Raw genomic sequence first — 17505 nt, forward strand, 5'->3', positions numbered from 1 at the left:
TTTAGGCGTGTCGGTCCGAAATTTAAAGCAACAGAAATGAGTTATTGAGACAACCGGATGTAGCTAATTTAAAAGCGGAGATGTGTAATGTTATTACTTTTATTCTTAATTTGTCAGCAGTAGATTTAATAATAATTGTCTTAGCTTATTTGAACGCATTAGTTATGCAATATGCAGCTTTAAATGTTGATCATTTCAAATTTAAATAATAGCCAGTTTTATTTTGAAGGGATTTTACCGGAAATTCTAAGTGCTAGTGGCTAGCTTTGTAGCTGACGTCTGTTTCGGGACAGGTGGACTCTCCGGTTTGACGAGCCGCTGTTGTTCTCACAACAAAAGGGATCCGAACCGGAAAAACGCTTTAATTTCTCTACGGAACGCAAACATGGACACATCACCGTGAATTTAAACAGTTTGCACTAATTTTTAGTGTTAATTTTAGCGGCTTTTGTGTGAAAACGATGTCCCAGGGAAAACAGAGAAATTCAGGAAAATACTGCGCAGTCACAGTTTAATGGGAGCGGTGACCTGAGCAGGTAAGGAAATCATGAGACTGTCCTTAATTTGTTATTGGGTACGAATTTAAATGTTTAAACTAGACTTATAAGAGGAGAAAAACTAACATTAAGAGTCACTTCCTGTTTAACCGCCTTATGTATTACTAACCGATCTTTTGTGAGGATTTGTCCGCAAATTCGTAGTTTTTTCATTGATTTGAATCGCAACATGTTGGAAATAATTGTTGTTTTGCATAAAATGTCAGGTACTTCCGCATATGACCATCAGTGACAGACAGGCGATCCTCGGCACAACACAATGGGTCTGAACATCTGGTTCGAGGGCTTTCAAAGGATCCTACCTATTTGAATTTTGTAGGTCCAAATTCAGATCAAAGATCAGAAAACTGACACGGAGTTAGTTTCATGTTTATTTTATTGTTGAGTTGATCTGTGAACCAGAAGAACTTTTTATTTTGATTTTTTTTAACATCCAAATTACATCAGAATCAAATCATTGCCCTAAGAGGATGCATTAAATCTGTTAGTAAAACTATGACCATCTTCAACGAGAAATATTTAAAGAATCTGCTCCACAAGTTTTGCAGATTTTCACCTGTTCTGCCTGGAGGCGGTGGCCAGGCTTCATGTTTGACTAAATGAAGAACGTGAGCACTATTTAAAATTCTGATGATTCTCAAGAGACGGTTATATTTATAATCATATTGTTTTATGTCTGAGCTCATATTGATGTTGATGAATGATTTATCAGCGAGACAGCAGATTATCTCCAGAAGGCTTTTAGTTTTCTTGTTGAGTTTCTGCTGGATCTCTATCTCTTCATCATTTGGTTTGTAAATACCAAACGTCCAGCCGTTTCTCATTCTCTCCCTCATTTTCTTATCTTCCAGATATGCCAGCTGACGACAAGGTTGCTATCCTGACGGACGATGAGGAGGATCAGAAGAGGAAGTATGTGTTGGCAGAGCCGTTTAACACCCTGTCCATGGCGCAGCAGGAAGGCGTGTCCACGCCGGCGCCGTCCGAGCCACTGCCGGCGCCTCAGCCCGACCCAGTGGACTGCTGCGAGAGGATGTGCCTCCGCATCAACAGCCACCTGCTCATTTCTAAAGTCTTCTACTTCTTCTTCTACGCTGCCTATGGCTCGCTGCACCCCCTGCTGGCAGTCTACTACAAACAGCTCGGCATGTCGGCCAGTCGAAGCGGCCTGCTTGTTGGCATCCGGTACTTTATAGAGTTCTGCAGCGCCCCCTTCTGGGGTGTAGTGGCGGACCGCTTTAAGAAAGGGAAGGTGGTGCTGCTGTTCTCTGTCATGTGTTGGTTGGTCTTTAACTGTGGCATTGGGTTTGTCCAACCAGCGGAGATGAAGTGTGTTTCTATGGTGACGGTTCCCCCACCGACCACCACTGTTCCTCCTGAGAATATCACCAACCCGAGCAACTCCACCAACCACACCAGAAGCCGGCGGAGCATCATGGACTACCCCATGGTTCCTGAAGTCTTGCACAGTTCCTTCAGTATTCCCTACAGGCAACAACGAAGCATCAACAACTCGACGTCCATCAACGCCACTGAGGTTGCACCCAACACCACCTTACAGACCACCACTGCTCCCCCGACTACAACCAGCAAGAAGGACTATCAGATCATCTACAACCAGGACCAGGTGGAGAACATCTTCCTGCTGATCCTGCTTGTCATCATCGTGGGCGAGTTCTTCAGCGCGCCCGCCGTGACCATCGTGGACACCGTCACCCTGCAGTACCTGGGGAAGGCCCGCGACCGGTATGGCTTGCAGAGGATGTGGGGGTCCCTGGGCTGGGGCCTGGCCATGCTGGCGGTGGGCATCTGGATCGACCACACGCACATCACCGTCCTGATCGACGGCATCGGCTGCATCCTGCCGGAGTACCGCCTACACAACTACCGCCTCGCCTTTATCGTCTTCGGCGTGCTGATGGGCGTGGCCTTTGTCGTGGCAACTCAGTTCTACTTTGAGAAGGGCGAGGAGTACCGGCAGGAGCTGCCGGAGGTGGTGGAGGACTCGGCGAGTGGCCAGGCCTCACCAGACTCCGGCTCGTCAGACCCGATTCCAGCGGTGTCCGAGGCCACCCAGGAGTTCCACTATGGCGACCTGCTGAGGCTGCTGTGCACAGTGCGCTACAGCTCCGTCCTCTTTGTCGCCTGGTTCATGGGCTTCGGCTACGGCTTTGTCTTCAGCTTCCTGTACTGGCACCTGGAGGACCTGAATGGGACCACCACGCTGTTTGGGGTCTGCTCCATCCTCAGCCACATCTCCGAACTCGGAGCTTACTTCACCAGCCACAAGTTCATTGAGCTTGTTGGTCATGTCAGGTAAGAAACGCTCAACTTTACACAGTTTTAACTCAATCTGTGTCAGATTGACGTTTTTTATGCAACAGAGTCTGAAAATCCAACACTTTAGTCGACAAATCTACGCCATCTGGAATCACATCCCTCTGTTAATGACCAAAAATCCCAACAATGATGATTTCCTGAAATGATTAATGAAATAGTAGTCAAAAATGTGGTATCCGATTAATCGTTAACAGGAGCATACAGACTCAACAAAAGACCAAATGCTGAAAGAACAACAAACACAGAGCAGTAATTAAGATAAAACTGTACAAAAATATGTAAATTTTGTATTTAAGATGAAAACAACCTTTGTAAATCTGTTCTACCCTAAAGTGACAGTTTTAACTTCTCCAGGTTCATATTTATCACCACTCATCTGGATAGTCGTACATTTGAGTGTGTGAAGACAGCAAAGCAAAATATTTACTTTTATTTAAAGTGAGTTTTGTTATTTTCTTTGGGAAGAAAAAGGTAATTTATGCTGGATGATCTGGAGGGAAACGATGCCTCTTGGCTGGTTGAATTTCACAGACCTGTTCTCCAAACACTGGATGATTTTTAGATTTTTCTTCAGATTAGTTTACCTGCTGCTTCTGGAAAAGCATGTTTTGTTCTGGTTGGTGGTAATGAACACGTCTGCCTGATATTCAGTCCTGATGTGGAGAGATTCCCCTTAGTCAGTGAGCCGTTGGCGGCGGCGGCTCCAGCAGCACCAGAACGCGGTTTTGTTCTGTAGCCGGGCGCAGAGACAAAGCTGCCATTGATGCTCCGGCTTTCCGTCCAGCAGAGACATCTGAGAGCGACGGGTTGGATTTCAGACTGCAGCTCTCAGAACCGGGCCGTGGTTCTGCTCTGCTCTCTGGACCGAGTTTATAATAAGATGTTGAAATGATGAGGAAGTAACCTAATAAAACCCAGAAGCTCTGCTGAGCGACGCTGAAGAGACTCAGGTTAATCAATAACTGAAGGAAGCGGCAGCAGCACATGACTTGTTCCATGTTTGTTTTCAAGCTGCACATTTCTGTGTAATTAATGTCACATTTCTCTCATTTAGTTATGATTTTATTGTTTGTTTATTTTAGTAATCAATTATTCTGATGATAAATCAATTAATAGGATAACAAATTTACACTTTCTACAGATTTTACCAGTGAAATCGTCTTTTATACAGTATAAAAAAGGCAAATCCTTTTTTTGGGGGGAAAATAAACATTTAATTGCCTAAAATGCAATGACATGGCTTTCCTTTAGTGTTAGCTTGATCATTTGTAGATTATTTTTTGCAATAATTGATTAATAATTGAATAGGAAAAACATTGTTTTTTGTTTTTTTTACAGAAATTAAACTTATGACACTACGTGTTTTTTTTTTTTTTTATCTTAAATGTAAATATATATGTGTTGGCTTTATTAATGCTCTGAGTATCTCATCTAATAATCCAGTAACAATTTATCGATTACAAAATTAGTTGACGATTGTTTTAGCAGTCGATTAATCACAATTAATCTGATAAATCATTTCATTCCTAGTGTTCAGTTTGTCGGCAGCAGTTGTTGGATTGTATTTGTGAAAGTTCACCTGTGGAACCGGCTGCAGCTTCAGTACTGCCTGAGACGTTACCACGACAACAAAGTTTGTCCAAACACGATTTCTGAGATTGTACTTCAAAAGCGTGTCTCTGATTCAACAGCTCCTCTGAGTGGGAATCTGAAACCAACACGAGGTTCAGTCAGAGCCGGTTAGATGAAGCAAAGCTGCTGTTAGCAGAGTTTCCGGACGCAGTTAGAAACAGAAACTTCACCTCAGTTTCCTCCCTGCACCTCCTCCGGCCTCCATGAGCAGAAACGATGGAGCCGGACTGAAAAGGTCACGTCAGGAGCAGGAAACACGTTTCTACTCCTCCTCACTTCACAGCTTCAGTTCAAAGTGAAATATTAATAAAACATTTCTATAGAAGCAGTCAGCATGTGGTGACAGTGGGGTGAAACATGAAACATGAATCAGAACCAGGCTCATCCATTCAACACACAGCTGCTCCTAAGAGGAATTAGCATTTCTCTGTAAAAACACCAAATTTTACCTCATTTTTTTGGTCTTGTTTCTAGTGCAAATATCTTAGTACAGCTGAAAAATTAAAACTAGCTGACAAGTAACTTTTCTGCAAGATATAGGAGCTTGTTTTAAGTCAGCAATTCCCTAATACATATTTAAAAAATTACTAGTTCAACTGACAGATTATTTATATTTCAGTGTTATAGTGAAATAATCTGCTAGAGGAAATGGTGCTTTTTAAAATTATTATTAAGGAGTAATTTACAAAAATCATGTTTTTGCTGAAACAAGTTGTATTGCCGCAGAATCTAGACCAGACACACTTGGTAATGTTTTGCAGTGTTCAGATGAACTGTTTGAGTCATTTTTAATTTCTGATTATGAATAAATTGCAGAAAAATTACAAAAAATTTTCACTTAGCTAGACTTTTTTTTTACTTTCACAGCTCAATCGGAAGTTTTGTTTTTGTAGTGTAATCGGCTTGAGAATGTAGTTGTAATTGTTGATGTTTTTACTTTCCTGTCAGTGAAAAGCTCATCTTGACCTCGGTGGGGCTCAGATCAGAGTTTATTGTTGCGATAAAACAAACACTGGGATCTTATCCAGAGTGTCTGTCAGCTGTTGACTCTGAATCAGATCCGCTTGTTTGCCGTCTGTCCCATGTTACCTGGTTTTACAGCCGTGTGTTTGATAGAACTGTGGTTTGTTCATGAAGGTCTTGATTGAAATAGAAAGCGTCATGTGCTGCTGCTTATGAAGACGTCTGTCATCTGTGTGTGTGTGTTTGCAATAAAACTTCCATGAACAAACCGTGAAATAATCCCATCATGAGCTGCAGGATGTGATGGGTGTGAACCAGTGAGCGGGTCTGTGAGTCACTGTCTGTCTGTCTGTCTGTCTCCCTCCCTCAGGGTTCTGTACATCGGCCTGGCCTGCAACACGGCGCGCTACCTGTACATCTCCTACCTGGAAAACGCCTGGATCGTCCTGCCCATGGAGGTCCTGCAGGGTGAGTCGGGGCGGGATCAGCCTGTGTTTACCCAACAGGACGTTGATCGGGCGGTGACTTGATCAACAGCAGTGAAGCAGGATCTTGTCAGGAAGCAGAAAGCAGACACGCCTCATGAGAGCAGACGCTGAGGCAACATTAGTTTACACAAGAGGCCAGTTAAAATTGGACCTGCTGCAAAATTCACTTTTTGAATGTTTTTATACTTTTATTTGGGTTTTGTTGACTTACCATCCAGAAACCACTGTTTGCATTCTTATTGGTTGTGCAGAAGGCTTTACTGATGCTTTTCAAAGACGAACAGTTCTATAATTGTGCATCTACTTGCAGCCATTTTCATGTGAGAGTGTAAACGTAGAGTTGGGGACGTGGCCAGCAGCAGCTCATTTAGGTTTAAAGAGACAGAACCCTACAACAGCTAAAATCTGATTTTCTAAGAATGATTTTGTGCTAAAAAAAATGTAATGAACATATTTTCTGTCCTAACCTGTTTAAGGAAGCAGAGTAGGTCAGCTTTAAAGTTTGAAGTTGATAGACGTATTGAAGGGAGCTGAAAGCTGTTCCCTGCGGGACGCCACAGGAAGCGACCGAGTGGCGTTCATGTGAGCAACCTGCTCTTAAAGGGTCGCCGTCTCTTTGTGGTGACATGAAGCAGCCCGTTCTAACTGTAAACAGGAAGTGACGCTCACGAGTAACTGAAAAGTTTAACCCAGGGGTGTTCAACGTTCATTTGTGGCCCTTGAGACTATTTTGTATGGCCCTTCATCACAATTCACGAATATCCTAAATTTAGATTGTCAGTTCAGGCAGTAGATGCAGATTTAAAAACGATGTCGGGTGCAATTTTCATTGCCTTTGGAAACAATAGGAGACAATTTGAAATCTTAAAATGGAAAGTGCAACACAAAGTTTCCATCCAGGTTTTTACTTTTAATTTGATTTAATTTCTTAGGAAAAGCACCATGAACATAAAGTGATGATTATTGAAAATTCAGGCTTTGTTTAACAAACTATTCATATATAATCAGTAATCAACTAGAAAAATTTAGACTTTTGTTTGTTGTTGTTTTAATCCTGCAAAACCATTTAATGTTTTAAATCTGCAGTAATTTATAGATATAGCTTATCTGACCACTATGAAAACATAAAATAGTTTTTCGCAATTGTAATTAAGAAAGATGCTAAAAAGTTCTGGTGTGATCAGTACTGGTCCTTGAGCCCGTTTAGTGACCGTCCCGTCCATCTGCTGTTTTTCCAGGAGTGACCCACGCCTCGGTCTGGGCCGCCTGCATCTCCTTCCTGAGCGCCGCCGTCCCCCCGGCGCTCAGGACGTCGGCTCAGGGGATCCTGCAGGGCCTCCATCTGGGCCTGGGCCGGGGCTGCGGCGCCATGGTGGGCGGCGTGTTTGTCAGCTACTTTGGTAAGAGACTCTGACCGCGTGGAAGTGACCGATCATAGATGTGATGGATTTAACTGTTGATTTGCTTCCTGCAGGCGCCGCTGCCACGTTCAGAGGAATCGGCATGGCCTCCCTGGTCATCCTCCTTGTCTTCTCCTTCATCCAGTGTCTGACTGGAGAGATCGAAGAAAAAGGTGAGAGAAGAAATGACATGTTTAGACAAAAAAACACAGTTTATTGCTGTAAAGTCAGGGTCTGTACAGGTGGTTAAAATCCTTGAAAACGCTTCAATTTCAAGTAGAAATTCAAACTGCACAGATTGGCTCTTCTGTGAAAGTGAAATCTAATGTCTGATTGATAACCTACATTTGGAAAACATTTATAGATACTTAATATAATAAAATGACACATTTTTATTATTGTCTGAAGTTAAATCAGATGAAACTTTTCTTATTTTTGGTCAGTTAAAATCACCAAAATTATTTGTATTTGATAAATGACAGAAAATATGGAAAGAGAAAATATTTTTTTTTATTTCTCAACAGAATATACAGAATAATATAATATTACCACAAAATATTAAGAATCGTAATAAATTAGGTCATATTATGGTGAAAACTCTTTATTGGGTTTATTTTTTGTTTTTATAGTGTGGTGCTGGAAAAGTTTGAAAACTTACCTTGAAAATGCTTGAAACATGTTTGAATTTTACTGTAAAAAAATGTAGAAACTGTAAAATATAACAAACATGATGCAGGCAAAATGAAAGTACAGCAAACATGTTTGGAAAGGTTAAAGGACAAAGCATCCTTTTGTAAAAAAAAAAAAAAAAAAAAGTGCTTTCTACAAACCGTGTTTGCATAAAACTGATTTTAAGTGAATCAGAAGCGATTTTAAGATGTTTTTCTGTTAATATTTTCACAACATAACTGTAAACATGCTGCTTTTTTTTTTTTTTTTTCTTTTTCAGAGGACAGGATTCTGGCAGAGAACATCCCGGTTCCCTCCAGCCCGGTCCCCATCGCCACCATCGACCTGGTCCAGAGCCAGAGTGCCCCCGGCAGCCCGGTGGCACCTCGGCCGGTCGCCACGGCGCCCGTCAGGAAAACCAAACACCAGGAGGATCAGGAGGACGTGACCAGACCAGCCTGGGTGCTCTCCGGCGCCCCCTGGGTCACTATCGCCTTCGCACTGGTCCAGATCAGAGAGATGATGAACATGAAGAAGAGTGCCCCCCCTGCAGAAAATCAGCCACTGCAGGTGAACACCAACACAGTGTTCAGCACATCAGCCAGACACCAGAGTGTATTCACTATAAAACTGAAGCCAGACAAGAGAAAGACGCCAGTTAAACTTCATATAGAGCAATAATATTTAATAAACTACATGCAGTGGTAGTTAGGGTGATGTCTGTATGTCTGTCCAAATGATGAACAATAAAGTCTTTTAATTAAAGACCTAAAACCTTCTGTTACCTCCAGCTGCATGTTTGTTTCATTCACTGATGCTAATTTCATTTATTTGAGGATTAAGTGAACATAAAGAGCTAAAGTTTGTAAATCAGACTTTAGCTAAAATTTGAAGATTGTTTTTAGTTCTCAACATAATAGAAACGGAACATAAAGTTTCTTCTATTTAGTTTCTACATTTATTCATGAAACTCCTGACATCTTGAATGTTTTATTTCAGTCTTTCCTTCTTGTTCTGTGAATTATCCTGTTTTTAACTTTTTGTTTTCCACTAAACCTTCATCTCTGTTATCTACTAACGCATCTGTTGCTACAGAAACGTTTTCACCTTTTAATCACATTACCACCACAAACTTCAGGGTATTTCATAAGTAACAGACCAACAGGAAATGATTTACAACCAGAAATATGAAAAGTGTGGTGTACATTTGTATTCTGCCCTCATTAACCAGCTCCTTCCCCAAATATAAAACAAACCGACTTCAAAACGGGATGTTCACACATCCTTAAAGTCTTCAATTTATGTATTTAAAATCAAGGCCTTAAAAAAAAATTTAAGTTGGCCTTAAATACATTAGGTCTTAAATCGGGTGTATTCTATGGAAAAAAAAAAATTCTGCTCTGACATTCCTGTCAGGTAAAAATAGTCATACACCTTCATTGTGTTCTGTGATTCAATGCTGTTCAGGCTACTGCAAACTAGCTGCTAATATAGCCTACCTAACTTGCTAGTTACTAGCTACTAATATGAGAATGTATTAGCAGCTTCGTTGCAGTTAGCTAGCTAGTAAGGACATATCGGGGTATATTAGCTGCTAGTTTTCTGTTTTGCAAATCTGGTAGAAATAAACCTTAAATTGTTTCTAATACCAGAAAGTTTTGATTCAGGAAGCTGAATGTGACTCTGAGAACCTGATAAAACCCAGAAGTTTGTGGTGTTATGTTAACTTCTGTAGCAGCAGAGCTAACGTAGCCACTGTGTGACTGTTTCCATGTTGACGTTTGTCTGCTTCATGGTTTAATTTTCACTAACCAGACTCTTCCTCCTCTCATCGGCCGCCTGCTCAAACTGCAGAAAGGTGAGGCGTGTTGGTGGAAAACTACCGTGTGCAGGGTGGTGGCGGGCTGACGTGTGTGTGTGTGTGTGTGTGGGCGGGTCCCTGCATGCAAACGTCTAACACGTCTGATCGATGATGTCATGTCTGGGGTACACCTTCAAGCTTTATTGCCTGCTGACGTCAGAATTGGTTAGCGTGTTGCTTTTAGATATTTTTCTTGCTAGCTGGTTCTAGAAACATTCTGTCTGCTCAGGCAGGCAGTCGGTCTGTCGCTTGTCGTTCTGTATGTGAAGCATCTTCTGAATATCAAAAACGCTGAGTCAGCACTAAGTTCACGTGAAACGGAGCAAAACCAGGCAAACAAGACCTGGAGCGCTGGGTGAGGTCATGACGAGGATACGGAGACGAAAGTTAAAAGGACAACAATGAGCTCTTAAAAAATAAAACAGAACTAATTATGTAATAGCAGAAAATAACTGAAGGGAGTGCGGCTCATGAGAAAACATAAAAACACTAAATTGCAAACAGGAACTGATCACCGAGGAGCTTTTTGTTGCTTTAAGTCGCCTCCGCCAGCGAACAAGAGGAGGATTTAAACTGGTTCAGAAGAAACAAGCTATTTAAACTAAACATATTTTACAAAACAGGAACCGTCTTAAAGAAAAAACATGAACCAGACTAGAGCTGAAACGATTAATCACAATTAATTGATTACTGAAACAATCTACTAATTTAATAATCGATTAATCGTTAACTGGAGATTTAAAAAAATCCTAGTTACTGTACTCAAAGCTGCAATTAAGCCCAACTGGACAAAAATAATAAACATATAGCATTTAATATGAAAAACATTTTCATCAATAAATCTGTTCAACACAGAAATCTTCAAGTGTTATAGTGCTACATCTGAGAAATTGAATTATTTGCATCTTTTAATGTAATTAGAATATAAAAAAGGCTTCAAATGAAAAATATGCAGAATGTGAACATCTATTATTCAATTAATCACCAGAATAATCGATTGTCAGAATAATTAATTAAAATAATTGTTCCAACCTTTAATATTTATTTTATAAGTATGTTGAGAACAAAGACGAACCAAAGTTAAATTTGTTGTTTTGAACAGAAAACTGGTTCTGATTCTCTAGAGGTGACACATCCTCCTTCAAGGCAGAAATTCCAGTTCCATGATGCTGCCACCACCGTGCTTCTCTGTGGTTATACCCCCCTCTAGTGGTTTGAACCAAGCAGCCTTATTGAAGTCATAACAGTAAAGTTATGATACACATCCATCCGTTTTCTAACACCCTTGTCCCTACTGGGGTCGGAGGTTCTGGTGTCTATCTCCAGCTAACGTTCCAGGCGAGAGGCGGGTTCACCCTGGACAGGTCGCCAGTCTGTTGCAGGGCAACACAGAGACACACAGGACACACAACCATGCACACACACACACACACACACACACACACTCACACCTAGGGGTAATTTGGAGAGGCCAATTAGCCTGACAGTCATGTTTTTGAACTGTGGGAGGAAGCTGGAGTACCCAGAGAGAACCCACCAGGGAGAACATGCAAACTCTATGCAGAAAGACCGGGGCTGGGAATCGAACCCAAAACCTTCTTGCAAGGCAACACCAACTGCGCCACTGTGCAGCCCCACACTTCAGATTTGTTTTTGCTTTTTTTTCTGAAGTTTAGATGTTTTTCTACCGAACAGTGAAAGTTGTAAACACACGGTTAAAAAAGGGAAGAAAAATCACATTTTATTTGATTTCTTGGCTCATTTTCTCCAGGTTTGTCCAAACCTGAACATGACTGACTGTGTTTTAGTTAAAGAAACAAAGAAGGTAAAAACCCAAAACCGTCCCAATAACAGCTTTTTTTGTCTTAAAATGTTCTATAAGGTTACTAAATTAATATAGAATAACAAAAAAATAGAAATAAGCGCAATGAAAAAAGTGATGGAAAATAAAAAAAATTCTAAGTGGAAAAAAAATTAAATTATAAATTAATAAATTTGCGAAATGAATAAAAAGGCTAATAATTACAAGATTGGAAATTAGATGGACAAATAATAGTGGTAAGTTTATTGGTTTTTGAGAGGGCAAACTTGTATTACTATATTACGATATCATTTATCGTAATAATTTTTGGGATCATCTATCATCACTCGGTATTATTGGTAGGTAATAATAATCCAATAATTGGTGAATCTGCAGCATGTTTGGGTCTGAATGGCTGGAATGAATCAGACAACCTGATTGTAATGAACGGAGCTGAAACGCCCCTCAGATCCTCATCATCATCATGTGATGAAGGCCTGTTGGGGCAGATTGAGTGACGGTTTGGTGCTGGATTATTTACCCGGTCTGAGTTGGATTGTGCCGTGTTCTTCCAGGTAGACGGGTTTAAGTAGCTGCTGGTTTGTTTGGGTTTTTTTTTCTTGTTTTTGCTCTGGCGCCCCCTGCAGGAAGCGCCCACCTTCCAGCCACCGTCATCCTGTTTTCCTCTCGTTGCCAGGCTCCTAGCGGCCCGGCAGCGGCCGAGTACGAGGCGGTGGCTACGTCCCAGGGAGAGCAGAGCCAGGAGCCGGACTCCACCCGCCTGGATCCTCCTGAATGAAGTGTTAAACCTCATCACCAGACTTTAAACACTGTATTTATATATTTATGTAAAATCTCTCGCTCCAGGAAATGCCTGGAAATGTAAGTTATTGGAGGTTTTTCTCTTTTCGTTCAGTTTTTCCAGCAGTAACTTGAAGCGGAGGTGCTTGTTGTGGTTTAAACTCCTGCAGGCGAATAAATCCAACGCACTTTCTCCTCCCTGTGCACTGTATTTACTGCCGCTGGACTGTGAAGAAAATGTGCTTCTCCCTAGAAGATGTTTCAGTAAATTCATCTGGGTCGTATTCAACGTTTAAAAGAAGTGATGAAAAGAGAATTAACGGTTTTGTTTTTCTGCAAACTGGCTGCTTAAAACACCAAACTGGTTTCAACCTACTGGTTCTATAAATCTGTTCTTCATCATGGATTCTAACTTAATACTTTATATGGCTTTGTTCTTTTTTGATAATAAATAATGTGAGAACTGACCTTTAACCACTGATGAAACATTAATTTAATTCAGTTTGGCTGCAGGCCTGAAAATAATCTTTAAAAATTAGCAGAAATGTTAAAAAGTTACAGTTGTTTTAAGGTTTGATGTCTTGATAGAAGAAAAACGAGATCAAAAATAGTTGATGCTTGCCAGTAGTCACCATCTTATCTGCAGTAGTCACGTTTATCAGTGTGCAGAACAACTTCATGTTCCTAACATGTCAGCAGATTGATAATTTATGGTTATAGATTATCGTTAATCTGTTAATTTGCATCATTTCGTATAAATGAACCGACAGGAACATAAATCTGACCAGGATGTTTCAGCCTGTGGTGATGTTACACTTTACTGAGTTAAAATGAAAAACACTTTGTGCTTTTTCTAACCTGGGGTTCTGTGAGTAGCTATGAGTCGTCACTATTTTACCTGCTGCAGACTCAGATTTTATCAGTTCATTCCTGATTTAAATTGCCCTAAAGGAGGAGGAAGACTGCTGGCTGCTTTTAACCTCATTAATTAATTCAGATCAAATTGAAAAATGTTTAAACATATTGTTTGGACCGAAGCTGTGCTGAATCCATCCTCACTGTGATCCTTACAGGTATTTTCTGGCATATTTCCTCATTATAAATGAAGTAAACTGTGGATGGAAAACAAAAGAGGTTAATTAATTTTGTTTTTTGGAGGAAAGGTGCCTGAGCTTAGTTTTTATAGGACAAATTAATAACAGTTTAGTGAAAAATAAGTCAAATTATGCGGCAAAACATTAAAAACTTTTATTAAATATGAGCAGAAATGCCTCTAAAATCAGATTTTTATGCATCTAGACCTGCAAAAAAATCAGCTAATCAGAGTTTTTCAGAGTTCATCACTTCTTTTAACACTTTTTTTTTTGCCTTTGTAGACAAAGACTGATGTTTATTTTCTGCATGTTTGTATATAAAAGCACACCGGAGGAGATGTGAAGAAGAAGTGCCTCTTTTTTATTTAAGCTTCTTACTGTAAGTCAGGAGAAGCAGAGACCTTTACTGTTTCACTCCCACTGAGACCTGCGTCTTTAACGCAGACGCCTTCCAATATTCTCATCCTGCAGACAAACGCAGCTTCCTGTTTGATTTTCATGCCAAATGATTCCCAGTATTCAGCGTTTATGTGGAGGAAAGCCTTAAGATGAAGACTGTTTACTTTCTTGGTGTACAGAGGAATAAAAAATGTTTTAAAACTCTGGTTTTGACTCAGTTTTTTTTCTGTTACTCTTGTTTGCGGAATTGTTTTTAATCCATGCATGATGTGTAGCTTTTTCAGAGACATATTTTTTCAAATCCTCATCAAAAATAAACTTTTTGCATCCGCAAGGGTCCAATACATGCACTCCGACGAAATAGTTGGTACACAACAAGCTTTCTGCAGTCCAAAATAATCTGCTGCTGAAAACTTTTTAAATTTTCCTTTTCGGATAAAAATTGCAGAAGATTTCAGGGAAAATTTCCAGATATCAGGCAATAAGCAGGCCAGTAGTTAGAAATTCAAGTGTAACTAAAACACAAATGCCTTTTCCTGTTTTTTCATTTTAGTTTTTGGGGAACGTTCACAGATTCAACCAGAAAAATGAAAAAAAAAAATTCTGCGTGGTTTCTGTGGCAGGGAAAATAAGTATCAAACACATCCAAGTTGTCAGAAAACATGTTTCTTGCTGATTTCCTAATTTTATCCGCACAAGTAAAACTAAATTATTCCTCAAATAAGTTTCAGAAAAGGCTGAAATTAGCCACTAGTCAAAGCTAATTAACACCAGCTGCTTCAGAAACTGATTCCTTCTCCAGAACCCATCAGGCTCCAATCAGAGGTGAGAAAGGTAATTAAATCTTAAATCTGTCATAATCAGATTAGCAGATACAGATTTAAAGATATTTGAAATAAAATAAACTTATTTGATGTTTATTGGCGGTTGGCAAATGTTTTCCGTGTCTGACTGAAAGAGGGGTGGCTTTGTCCTTTTTGTATTAAATCTTGTGAGCAACTCTGTTCTTTGCAGGGTGTCGTAATTTCAGAAAATAAAGACCTGTGACAGAAGGGGTCTCACCTCTGACACACTGCCAAGACAGTATGCTTTACTGTAAACAAAGTCACGCTGATGTCCGTACTCAAGGGAAAACTACCTGAAACTACCAACAGCTGGAGTTCCTAGAAAGCAGCAGACATTTGGATCTATGCCTGGTAAAACGATCCAAACATTGATGGCGGATGGCAAATATGGTTCACTGTAATTACTAAAGAAGGACCAAATGTATACTTCCTTAAAAGGCCAAAGCTGTCAAACGATTGGCCTTTTCAAAGACAAACTTATAAAAGACAAGTTTGTCTTATAAATCCGTCTTATAAATCCGCCAAATGCTTCCACACATTTGGCGGATGTAGTTTCGGTGTGCCGCCACTTGATGGCAGTAGCGTTCTGGAGGCGTCACTGCAGGCCTAAATGGACCCAGTCAGCCTCCCTGTGTGTGTGTGTGGAGGGTTATTGAGGTCTTGGTGTGCCTGCTGCTGATGGGTGTGTGTGGGAGGACAGTAATAGGCTTCCTCAAAAACTAGACTATGTGCTGTCATAAAAAAAATACAAAAATCAAACCTTCTTGGCACGCTCAGGCTGTCTGATATCCGTGGAGGGAAGCCTTCAGCCCGCTGCTGCTGCTCTGCTCCGCGGTAATGAACACAGCAATGGTGTTGGGTTTCAATCGGAGGTCTTCCTCATGACAATGCCACACGTTTTAATTCAGGCGACCCGGAAGATCTCTGACATGTGAGGGAGTTACCTCAACATGCTTCCAGTTTGTTAGCGACTGATGCTTCATCTCAACCAACCTGCTGTTTTCACCTTTTTTGTCCAGATGTGTGAAAGGAGAATCCATTTCCATCTACCTGCTCCTCTCTTATTAAAGCGAAGGGAGATTATTCCTGCCCAGATACAACCTGAGGCTATTTATAGTGGTACTCCATCATGGAGGGTGGGGGTGTTGAGCAGCGGTGGCGGCAGCTCCTGCTGTCCCCCAAGACCCCCTTTAGACGCAATAAAGAATTTCTTTTCTATCACAAAAAGCTTTTTGTGGCATCAAGGTTTTCTGTTTGTCGATCAAACATGAGTTTTAAAGTTTTACCAGATCTTACTGGAGGACTTCAAGGACTCCCTGTTGTCACCCAAACACTTCAAACCTGAAAACTCTTAATGTTTTCCTGAATATTAGGCTTTAATTTCTCCATCCTGCTGCCACTGCTGCCTTCTGTTTGGCTCTTGAAAGCAAAATATTCTTGTAACCCATAATTTTGGTCAAAGTTTGCTGTAAATTTAAGGTTTTCAGAGGCTTGAGACAAATAACTGATGATCGTCGCTTTATGTCTTGCTTCACAGTCTTGGTAAAAAGAAAGTACAGCCCTTGTTAAGTCTGTTAGAACGTCATAAAATAGATCTGCTCTTTATCGTCTTAATGTATGTGGATCTAACCGTGACTGTACAGAAACTGTAACATTTAGCAGAACTACCTTTTAGTACCAAGATCCCTTGGTTGAATCTGTTTCGTTCAGTTCTTTTTAGTTTGCAGACATTTATTTTCAGTTTCCGAAGACTTTGACTAGACTATTTTGTCTTTTTTAGCTGTTCTTTTGTTTTGAGCACTTGTTTTTGGAATCAAAACAAACAAAACTGAAATTATTATTTATGGACCTAAAAAGGAACGATTTAGAGTCAGCGCACAGCTTCAGTTATTACAGATGGAAACTAGAGATCAGGTTGAACTCTGACCTGAATCTTCAGAGTCACATAAAGTGTGACTCAAACTTTTGCCTAAAAGTTTGATGAAGGGAAAAAATGCAAAGAATATACAATATGTACAAAATTTAAGACTTCTGATTAACGTATTTAAGGCCAACTGACATTGCTGTAATGAATTTAAGACTTTTTAATGATTCACACATCTACATATTCAGGGGGCAGAAGGTTATATAATAATATATGAACCAACACAGGTTCATAGGTGACCCTGATTTAACAGTCAGTCAGGATCCAATCCCCAGAAATCCTCCTGCAGAGCTGAAACTCTGTCATACGGTTTGCCTGGAATGCAGAGGGAGACTTTACTGACCCCAGCATGAGTATCACTACATAAACCCATCAGATCATTAAATCTACTGACTTACTGCAGGTCAGAAAAGAAAGCATTCACATTGTTCGTGACGCTGCTGAAGCCGCAGACCACCGTCACGTCTTGTTTTGACTCCCAGGGGGCTTCACTGTGCTGCGTGAGGCGTTTGCTGGTAACAGAAACCTGCAGACCACTGAGATAAATGACTAAACCAAGCAGGGCAGGAGAGCAGACAGCCGAGCGGGGCCCCTCCCTCAGCCCGGACCCCCCAGCAGAGTCATGCTTGAGTCAGACTGAAGACCACAGCGAGTCATGTTATTGGCAGGAAGCTGCAGACTGAACATCACATGGCTGCACGCCTCTTGTTCTCGTCTTGGATGGAGAAATT

The 17505-nt window shown here is 40.7% G+C and overlaps 1 protein-coding gene across 3 annotated transcripts; it reads left to right on the forward strand.

Moving 5' to 3' along the window:
- The first annotated feature begins 258 nt into the window (after window positions 1-258).
- LOC103457218 (major facilitator superfamily domain-containing protein 6-A) lies at window positions 259-14211 on the forward strand. 3 transcript variants are annotated; one of them, XM_008397201.3, is made up of 8 exons: window positions 259-536; window positions 1409-2873; window positions 5863-5960; window positions 7219-7380; window positions 7455-7553; window positions 8330-8619; window positions 9865-9907; window positions 12409-12544. In XM_008397201.3, exons 2-8 carry the CDS (start codon window positions 1411-1413, stop codon window positions 12414-12416), a joined length of 2163 nt encoding a protein of 720 aa, XP_008395423.2. In that variant the 5' UTR covers window positions 259-536; window positions 1409-1410; the 3' UTR covers window positions 12417-12544. The 3 variants fall into 3 exon arrangements, with proteins under 3 accessions (XP_008395423.2, XP_008395413.2, XP_008395408.2); XM_008397191.3 differs by lacking the exon at window positions 9865-9907 and having other exon boundaries at window positions 12409-14211; XM_008397186.3 differs by lacking the exons at window positions 9865-9907; window positions 12409-12544 and having other exon boundaries at window positions 8330-8833.
- The last annotated feature ends 3294 nt before the right edge of the window (window positions 14212-17505 follow it).

This window comes from Poecilia reticulata, chromosome 2 (genome assembly GCF_904066995.2).
Source record: "Poecilia reticulata chromosome 2, P_reticulata-male-v2, whole genome shotgun sequence".
Taxonomy (NCBI): Eukaryota; Metazoa; Chordata; class Actinopteri; order Cyprinodontiformes; family Poeciliidae; genus Poecilia; species Poecilia reticulata.

What these genes read in the sequence shown, in the direction of transcription:
- LOC103457218 (XM_008397186.3), top strand. Translation starts at nt 1,411, where the DNA reads ATGCCAGCTGACGACAAGGTTGCTATCCTGACGGACGATGAGGAGGAT. An exon ending in GAGCTTGTTGGTCATGTCAG is followed by an intron (nt 2,874 to 5,862) that starts GTAAGAAACGCT and finishes TCCCTCCCTCAG; the next exon opens with GGTTCTGTACATCGGCCTGG. An exon ending in GCCCATGGAGGTCCTGCAGG is followed by an intron (nt 5,961 to 7,218) that starts GTGAGTCGGGGC and finishes CTGTTTTTCCAG; the next exon opens with GAGTGACCCACGCCTCGGTC.